General features: G+C 41.3%; 1 protein-coding gene across 2 annotated transcripts in view; it reads left to right on the top strand.

The window, feature by feature from the left end:
- The first annotated feature begins 1,038 nt into the window (after positions 1–1,038).
- Positions 1,039–10,263, top strand: part of LOC144454760 (uncharacterized) — a 30,221-nt gene continuing 20,996 nt past the window's right edge. Inside the window, exons 1-2 of one of the 2 annotated variants that reach the window (XR_013483281.1) lie at positions 1,039–1,103; positions 8,923–9,019. Coding sequence is in view for 1 of the 2 variants with exons in the window: in XM_078147259.1 (XP_078003385.1) it covers positions 1,445–1,576; positions 8,923–9,019 (229 nt within the window). In the remaining variant the exon portion in view is untranslated. Of the gene's footprint in view, positions 1,104–1,138; positions 1,577–8,922; positions 9,020–10,263 lie in introns of those variants that run through there. The other variant, XM_078147259.1, reaches the window with a different exon arrangement.

The raw sequence follows: 10,263 nt of genomic DNA, 5'->3' as shown, positions 1-10,263 counted from the left end.
AAAACCAGGTGCGTTGAAGCCAAACCCAATGTTACTTCATCACCAAGCTGTCCTTGCCTTTACAGCAAATTCCAATTAAGTGTCCACAGCTGTGCCAGGAAAGGCATCATGTGGTGATGGATAGAAGGCAAGCCTTAAAACTAGGAAGACCTGAGTTCTAGTTTTGCCTCTGATAGACTGACTGTGAGGCTCCGGGCAAGCCACTTTGCCTCTTCTTAGTGATCTCCATAAGTGAAATCAAGAAGCATTTATGAGGTGCCTACTATGTACCAGTAGCAATGCTAGGTTAGGACTGAAAGGTTTGGAGAAAAAAAAAACCCTGCTCTTACATAGCTCACAGTCTAAAACGTAGAAACAAGGTATCTATAGATAAATGTATTTACCTATACAGACATACATATACTCTCTCTCTCAGTCTCTCTCCATATATATGTAGATATACCCAGAAATTTATGTAGATCTCTCTATAGGTCTATCTACATCCATATCTGCAGACATATCTATTTAGATCTTTGCGTCTATCTGTATACATATAAACATGTATGCAGATATGCACACAGAGAAGAAATGGAAGAGAATCATTTTAAGTTACAGTGAACATGCCGACCTGTACAGGTAATTTTCTCATTAAGAAGTTCCCCTTTCTAAGGAAAACACAGGTCTAGCTCTACCTGCTCTATGCATGGCACTGGCCTAGGTGCTACAGTGAGCTGAGACAGTTCTTTCCACAGGAAGCTTTTATTCCTCTGAAAATGGTCCCACGTGTTTAAGATTTGGGAGGAAATAATTCAAATCATTAAACGTTTGCAAGCAAATGGCTCAAAAGATGAGGCTTCCAGACATCTAGGTCACTAGACGGCTTGTGCAATAGCACACACTTTCTCCCCCATTGGGTGGTAAGCACAATGAGGGCAGGGGCCGTTTATGCCCCCCTACCTAGCAGATGAGAGACGGAGGGACGTCGGGGGCAGAGGACTGAGTCTGCGCAGACTGTTGCCCTCTCACAGAGGCCCCGCGATTGAGGAGCTGCGCTTGCGCGAGGCTCCCGCGCGTGCGCAGAGGCAGCCGTCGTGGGCTGTCCTTGGGCCGTGGCGCAGCTGCAGGTAGGTGGTGGGACTTGCGAAGCTGAAGATGGGGGCCGAGGCCGCGCAGCCTTCCGGGCGCCGCTGGACGAGGCCCGGTGCGTGAACGTGGCCGCGCCTCGTCCGTCGCGCGGCGTGGGTGCGGGCCTCGAGGAGGACGCGGCGTGGGGCTCTGGGCCCCCACCGGCCCCTGGGCTCGGGAGGCGGCCGGGTCACCCCGAGGCCCGTGTCACTGACAGGCCTTTGGATGAGAGGAGCCCTGCGGAGAGTCCCCGTTTGCGAGGCCGCTCCGAGAGTCACCAGGCCTGGAGATCCAGGCCGAGGTCGGGAAGGCTTTCCGGGGGACTCGCCCTGGGCCCGACATGTCGGGGCTCCCAGCAGCCCCAAACCGCGCCCGGGCCTTGAAGAACGTACAGTGTGGTGTGGTGTGGTTTGGTCGAGTTGGCAAGACTGAATTTGGTGCTTCGCCAACGCTGATGTTAACCACCGTCACGGTCTGTATCAATGCAGAGTGATAAACCACCCTGACTTCTAGTGCCAAAGGTGTAACTTCTTATATATACGTACATAGTAGACGTTCATTTGTGCTTTTTCTTTTAAACGCTTGAAATAAGCAATTCCACCTTAAACTGTGAGTAGCTCCACAGGCGTTTTCTCTTTACCTAGATTGTTCAAAAATACTGATTTGTGTTAAGGTTTCTGTATTTTGATTTTAATGCAAATTCTAACATAATAGAAGAAATGCGTTGTTGTATTTCCCATGATTTTCTGGGAACATATCTTCCAGGAGGTGTGTTTCAAGTTTTAGAAATAGATCTTATTTCAAAAGAAAGAAAGAAAGAAGTAACATGCTGCTTGAAGATATTTCTTTAGCCAGCAAAACTGTAATGGGCTCATTTTACATTCACATTTTTACATGTTATATTCTTTTTGGATAACTGTGGGTAGGTGGTGTTGCTCTGTGCTAATATCATTTTAGACTGTTTTGCTGCAGCTGGTTATGTTCAGTTGTGTCTGTTTCTTCATGACCCTATTTGGGGTTTTCTTGTCAGAGATACTGGTGTGGTTTGCCATTTCCTTCTCTGTCCTTCACGTTGCCAAATCCATTGTGGTGGAGACTACTAGACTTGGTAGGAATTCATTCATTCAGTAAACATTTATTAAGCAGTCACTCTGTGCCACACATTGTGCTAAGCCCTGGGAATAAAAAGGAGGCAAAAAAGACAGTGCCTGCCCTCAATGACCTTACAATTCAGTGGGAGAGACAGCATGCAAACAGTAAGCTACCTAGAGGATAAGCCAATAACAAATAATTAGAAGAGGGAAAGCACTGGAATTAAGAGGGATTACGGGAAGGCTTCCAGTAAAAGTTGGGATTTTATTTTGGACTTAATAGGAAGGTTTAGTCAAGGAGGTAGTTTGAGCAGAGGAAGGAAAGATGGAGGTCAGGAAATTGGTGGCACTGGAATTGAAGAATACACGTCAAGTAGGTTGTAAGAAGAGTGGGAAGGTAGGAGGGCCCTAGGATGCAAAGGTCTTTGGATGCCAAAGGGAAGCACTAAGAAGCCATTAGAGTTCGTGAAATTGTGTGGTGGGGAATGGGAGGAGGGGAATGACATAATCAGAATGTACTTTTAGGAAAATCATATTAGTGGCTCAGTAGAGAATGATGGCAAGAGACTTGGAGCAGACCAACCCACCAGCATGCCACTGCAGTAGTCTGGGTGTGAGGTGATAAAGGTCTGCACCAGCGTGGGGGCCGTGTCCAAGGAGGGAAGAGAACACATTGGAGAGATGTTTCAGAGGTGAAATTGACAGGCCTTGGCAACTGATTGGATGTGAGGGGTGGGAGGTACTGAAGAATCAAGATTGTGACCCTGAGGGGCTGTGAGGATAGTGTTGTCTTCTATCGTAATAGGGAAAATAAAGCGTTACATTTTGTGTACTGTCTACTGGACATCCAGTTCAAGATATCTGAAAGGCAGGTTGAGATGCCATATCCAAGGTCAGCAGAGAGACTGGTGCAGGAAAGGTAGATTTGACAGTCATTAACATAGAGATGGTAATTAAATTCGTGGGAGATGATGACATCACCAAATGAAGTAGTGTAGATGGAGAAGAGGGCTCAGGACAGAACTCTGAGGGACACCTACAGTTAGAAGGTATGATCCAGAGGAGGATCTAGCAAAGTAGACAGAAGCAGCAGTCAGGAAAAATAAACAAAAAAACAAGAGAGAGTGGTTTCCTGAAAACCTAAAGAGGAGAGAGTCTCAAGGAAGAGGGGGTGACCGACAGTGTCAAAGGCTGCAAAGAAGTCAAGAGGGATGAGGAATGAGGAAAAGGCATTGGATTCCATAGCTAAGAGAACTTGGGAGAGAATAGTTTGGGTGGAATGCTGAGGTCTGAAGCCAGATGAAGGGCTGAGAAGATACTGAGAAGAAAATGGAGGCACTTATTGTAGATGACCTTTTCTAAGAGTTTAGCTACAAAGGGCAGAAGCCATATAGGACAGTAATTGTGTCAATGGTCAACATTTACCCTTGTCATAACCACTATGTCACTACACTAGTTGAACCTTTGAAACGGCAACAGCCAAAACATAAGTAGGGACCCCTTATGAAAAAAGGACTTGAAGGTTACCATTCCTCCTTAATCCCTATTAGCCCACCATGGCCACAAGAATCTTTCCATCCAGCTATTCACTTTTACTATTCACTCTGTCCTAGCCCATTCTCTTCTACCTATAGGTGCTGTACCTCCTTCCAGTGAAATATGGCTATTTTATGCTTTTTCTGTTGCCCGCAACCAGATAGTACACTGAATGGAAAAGCGAGAAATAAACATGAGATGTAGGCCAGGTGGAGCAGTAAGGGCTGACTCAGTTTATTCATCTGAGGTTACAGGATATATAGAGAAAATCTATCCTAACTTCAAAGAGTCCACCCGGTGAGACACTCCCTGAAACATCTGCTAAGGATGTGACAACATACATTTCCTCCTCATCAGAATTCCTAGATAGGGTTGTAAATTCCAAGGCTTTTTCCTGGTGCCTGTATAGAGGAGTGAATATGTAAATCTAAGGTTCGAAGAGTGAGAAGGAATGTCTCTGGAGCCTCCTAGCAGGGAGAGATTTGGAGAGCCCTGCTTCTTAATTATTGAGCCCTTTGGGTTAAAACCTGGGCAAAGGTCAAACTCTGTCCTGGATCTTAAACCCATATCGGACTCTTAAGAGCAGCCCTCAACATTTTTCCAAACACCTTATTAAGACATAGTTACTCTGATGAATTTTGTGGTTAGTAACCCTCCCTTTGAGCCTAGCTTCCCTTCAAGTAGTTATATCTTCTTGCTTCCATTCTTTTCCAGGGCCTATTATTTTATGTTGAATAACAATGTGTCTTCTAAATGAACCAATAATGTATAGGCTGTTGGAGCATAATGAGAATATTTGGAGAAGAGAGTGAGAGAGAAGGGAAAGGAATTAGGAAGATCAATCTTCACAGCTTATTTTAAGCCGCCGGCTTTATTATCAGACTTTAGACACTTGAACTTCAGCCAGTTCATCCTCTAGCCAGTTTAATAACTTGACCACCACAGCACACACGACTGTGAAGAGATGGCCAACAAATAAATAAAATATCCTCTGTTCTCTCTAGCTAGAACTTGTGTAGAGGACATACATTTATGTGGTCATTAAATAATAAAAGATTGTCTTCAAGTGCCTCACCATTTCATAGACATATTTACAGATTTCTATGATAGCCTATTAGCCTTACTAGAATAGTTTTTCTTGTTAGCCGTACTAGAATAAGAAAAGAAAAAGAGTGTGTGGGGGAAGGGAAGTCCCGGAGTCTGTGAATCTTTGCTATATAGGATCTCTGAAACATAACTTTTTTTCTTGAAAGATCTTTTTTTTTTAAATAAGAAACTAAGGATTTTTCTCCCTCCCAGACTGATTGTTTCACGAAGGCAAACTAGGCCATCTTTTGTGTCATTCTTACCTAGCCTGTAATCACTGAATGGATTTTGCCTCAGGACAAACCGAGACCTGAGAAAGGCCTTAAAAGACCACCTTCTCCCACTGCATTTGGAGCCTTGCCCAGTTTTCTTGACCTTGGTCTTGGCACTGGACTCTGCTCACTGGCTGAGAGAGTGAGGCTGATGATTAAATCCAGTTCACCTGCAACTGAAGACATGGCACTTTAGATGTCATTGGTCTTCTTGGAGAACAAAGGACAAACAACAGACAGAGCCTCCATTCTCATTGCTTGTGCTGTGACCACTTTAAGCCACTGTTAAAATGAAGCCCAGAATGGACTTGTGTTATATTGACTTTCATGCCATAGTATAAATTAATCTGTGGCGTGATGGAAAGTGCTCGCTTTGAATTCAGGGGTTGTTGTTTAAATTCTGAGTGACCTTGGTCTAGTCAAAACCTCCCTGGTTTCTTCATTTTAAAAGTGAGGAGGTTAAAAGAGATGACCTTTAAAAATTCCAAGTCTAAATCTCTGAACAAACATTAAATAGTAGCTGTGTACACAGCACCTCCTATGCTTGAGAGGGAAGATAAGATTTTGCCTCTGCTTTACCCTCCTGGGGTTTTATAATCCATTGTGGATGTGGTTGGACATCACATAACTGAATAACTATGCATAGTGAATAGATGCACAACATTGAAAGATAAATATACTAAGGATGCAACGTCTATGAGAGGTCTAAAGAGAAAGGTCATAAATTAAGGAATCAGTGAATGTGGGAGGTGACATTTGATTTAGTCATTAAAAGATAGGTTACATAAGCAAATTAAGAGAGCATGGAATAGTTTAGCTGTCAGATTTATGGATAAGAGGAGAATTTAGGACTAAAGACTAGAGAACATTATAAAATATAAAGTAGATAATTTTGATTACATAAAATTAAAAGGTTTTGCACAAATAAAATTAATTCAACCAAAATTATAAGGAAAGCAGAAAACTATGGGAAGTTTTTGGTTTTTTTCCAACAAGTATCTCTGATATAGGCCTCATTTCTCAAATATATAGAGAACTGAGTCAAATTTATGAAAATATAAGTCATTTCCCAATTAATAAATGGTCAAAGGGTATGGCCAGGCAGTTTTTAGACATAGAAATCAAAGCTATAATCATATGAAAAAATGCTTTAAATCACTGCTGATCAGAGAAATGCAAATTAAAATGACTCTGAGGTACCACCTCACCTATCAGAGTGGGAATATGACAAAAAAGGAAAATGTTGGATGTTGGGGGGGATGTGGGAAAATTAGAACACTAATGCACTGTTGGTGGAGTTGTGATCTGATCCAGCCATTCTGGAGAGCAATTTGGAGCTATGTCCAAGGGATTATAAATCTACACATACCCTTTGATCCAGCAATACCACTACTAGGTCTATATCTCAAAGACATCCAAAGAAAAAGGAAAAAGACCTATTTGTATAAGGATAGTTGTAGCAGCTCTTTTTGTGGTGGCTAAGAATTGGAAATCAAAAGGATGCCCATCAATTAGGGAATGGCTAAACAAGCTACAGTATGTGATTGTAATGGAATATTGTTGTGTATAAGAAATGAAAAGCAGGATGATTTCAGAAAAAAAAATTGGAAAGACTTACATGTGAATGGAACAGAACCAAGAGAACGTTGTATATGGTAATAGTCATATTGTTTGATGAAGAACTGTGAATGACTTAGCTATTCTCAGCAATATAATGATCCAAGATAATCCCAAAGGACCAATGATGAAGCATATTATCCATCCCCAGAGAAAAAAGTGATATTGAATCCAGAATGAAGCACCTTCTTATATTTGAGTTTTCTTATATGAAATGACTAATATGAAAATATTTTACATAATTGCACACATATAAGCTATATCCTATTGCTTACCCTCTCAGGGAGGAGACGGGGATAGAATTTGGAACTCAGAACTTTAAGTAGAAATGTTAAAAGTAAGAAAAAAAAATAAAAGATTGGTAGCCGTACTAGAATAAGAAAACCTCCCTGGTTTCGACTAGACCAAGGTCACTCAGAATTTAAACAGATAACATGGACAATGAGCTCATTCTACAGATGGTGATGAAAACATAGTGAATTTGAGAGTTGTCTGGTTTGTTTAGAACTTTGAATGAAGAGAAAAAGGTCATAAAGTCAGAAACGTGATGGTTCTGCTCGTGGAAGACCTGAGATGCTAGACAAAGTCATTGCAGAACTTTATGAATCAATGGAGAGCCAATAAAAACTTAAGCGGTGGAATGATGTGTCCAGATGTATGCATAAGGAAGATTGATATGAAAGATGAATCAGAGGAAGAATGTGTGGAGGGGGGCAAAATCAGTAAGAAAATCTGGGTGTTAGGGTCTCATTTGGTATGGTGATTGGGCTTGCAAAGGTAAAAATCAATAAAAGCAGGTTGCTGATTGGACCTGAGAAAGTGAGATAGAATTAAGAGTCAAAGGTAACTCCAAGATGAAAAACATGGGCTACTGAGTGGATAGTGATGACACAGAAGTTTAAAAATGAAAGAGAAGAAAGAAGGTTTAGTGTGAAAGATATGAGAAGATTGGGACCTATTCATTTTGAAGTGATGGGAGGTGAGGAAGAATTACCCTATGGGTAACTGAGCTGAAGGAGTAAGGCACTCTAGGGAAGAGATAAAAGGCAGAATTGCATTAGATAAGTCGGGTCACATTCCCCACTTTGAACACCATTTTCCTCTCAGAATCTGATGGCAGCAGCCCAAGACCCTTGGGAATAGCAGTGTCCTCCAGATAGCCATACCTCCTTTCATCCTAGCCCCTGTAGCCATTATCAAAGGGAGAAATTGTTGTGGAGAGGTGACCCGCCTTCATCACCACCAGCAACAATTGCTGATCTGATCCATTGTCATCAATAGGTAGATAAGTAAAGGATCCCTAGATGTGACAGCATCCTCAAGACCTTGAGTCCTGCTTCCATACCAATGCTTACATTCGTCATTTGTGGATACAACTCCAGCCATTTCCACCAACTCATCCAACTGCCCAAGGGGTCAGAGAGTCAGCCTAGCTGAAACAGCAAGGCACCCTAATGGAAAGATAGGAGACTGACCTTTCATATGATGAGGAAGAATCCTTAGAAGGAAGAATTTGATGATAAACATTATTAGATACTGAGCGAACTGTTAAAGGGATTTTGTGAACTTTCTAATTTAGGTGATCTTTAAAAATGTGATAGGAAACCATGTCTTACCTAGCACAGGTTCACAATTTTATGATCCTATTTAATAATTTAATAAAATTTTCTCTCCGAAACTGCTGATCAGAAATGTGAGGCCTTTGAAAACAGATTCTTTCACCATGTATTACTTGGAGCATTGCTTCTTGCCTGGGTACAGTATTGCAGTGTGAATAAAAAGGAAGAAAAAAATAATCATTGGAAGTACTCTTACTTATTGTGAGGTACTTCAGTTTTCTTGAAGTTTGAAATATTTGTGTATTTTAATAGGACTGCAAGACTAAAAGGAACAAGTCAAGTGGTATCTAAAACGCGAGTTGTCAGTGATTTAGATTTCTTCAACTGACAATTTTCTTCAGCTTTGTCCTTCATCCTCCTCTCTATTGCTGCCAAATGCATCAAAAAGTTAGAAACAGACTAGGAAATAGAAAGAAGAGGTTGAAGGGGCTTGACAGTCCAGGTTCCTGCTGAGCAAAAAGGGTGGCTAGGTTAGCCTAGAGACAGCTAACTGGACCTTTCATGAAGAAGGCTAGGAAATTATATATTTAGATCACAGCTAAAAGTTGTTTGTTTTAGTAAAATGGTATTGATGTTTCTTCTCCTTGTTGTTTGCAGTGCCTTGAAGTTTCAAGAACACGAAGGCCAGCAGACCAAATGCATAGGAAGATACATATTCACAGTTTCGGTTATAGAGTTGGTCACCAGTCATCCCGTGTGTATAATTTTTATGTTATATTACATTGATTGTCATATATTTGTTATCACATCAGCTTACTATGTTTATTATATTACACCACATCACTGTTTTTCACCATTTTGTATACAACAGTTATGTTCTGTTTGTGCATGTTCATACATGTGTATCTGCGTTCATCTCTTCTTTGGTCTTGAGATGATACTGACATGTGCTCACCTTGCTTTTCTCATTGTACCCACTACCTAATGCTCCTTTCTCCCCCCGTTCTGCTACTATCACTGGAGAGTGAAAGGTACCTCAGTGGGTCCCAGCCTGGTATTATATTTGGTTTTTTTTATAGCTTTCAATGACCTATAAGTGCAGCACCCAGTGGCCAGTCTGGCATATGCCAGATGAGCTGTCAGAGTAGGCCTCTGTCAGGCAATACCATATTATTACTAGATTGCAGCACCTCAATATTGACATTAAATATTTAATTAAACTAAACTATCATGTAATTAAATAATTTAATTAGACATTAAACCCTATTCATCCCTAAGAATTTGGTGAAGTAAATTGTTGGCTGATTGTTTCAGTAAGTTATTGATGGATATGATAATATCCATTTGATAATATTCAAAGAAAATTGCCCATTATCACATACACAGCAAGATATCCATATGTAGAAAAACATTAAGGACCGTGGCAAATTAATTCTATCTGCTCTAGCTCAGAATAAGCAAATCCCTGCCCCAGTAAAGAGTTGACTAATTCTACTGTCTTTCATTGCCTTAGTACCTCATCAGAACAAAGTTTTTGACTAGCTCACACCTGTCTAACAGGTTTCATTGTTTTTCTTTCTAATTGGGCTTATCATCAAACCTCAGTATTCAATTGAAGTAAAATTTTGTACATATGAGGGCAGTCACCCAGAACCTATAAAAGGAAGCATCAGAAAAAGCCAGGGGAGATACCATGGTGGTTACTCAGTGTGAATTTGAGGAGTCTAAGTAGTGCATGTTTTGACTTGTGTTTGGTGGGTGCTAAGGATGCAGTGACAAAAACAGTCTAGGAGCCTCCGTGATCCGAGGTGTGGTGGAAGTGGGGGCCAGAATGAAAACAAAGACAACTTAGAGAGATGGAGGAGAGAGATGCCTGAGGGGAGATGGGCAGGCCTTTAAGGAGAAGTGCTACTGGATGTTATCCTTGAAGACAGACAAGGATTTGGATGACATAGTTAAGTTCATTCTAGGACTGAGGGCAGAACAAGTTGAACAGTT

The sequence above is a fragment of the Phascolarctos cinereus genome, unplaced genomic scaffold, assembly GCF_003287225.1.
Source record: "Phascolarctos cinereus isolate Bilbo 61053 unplaced genomic scaffold, phaCin_HiC Scaffold_7;HRSCAF=346, whole genome shotgun sequence".
Taxonomy (NCBI): Eukaryota; Metazoa; Chordata; class Mammalia; order Diprotodontia; family Phascolarctidae; genus Phascolarctos; species Phascolarctos cinereus.
This window is presented reverse-complemented; position numbering and strand designations above follow the sequence as displayed.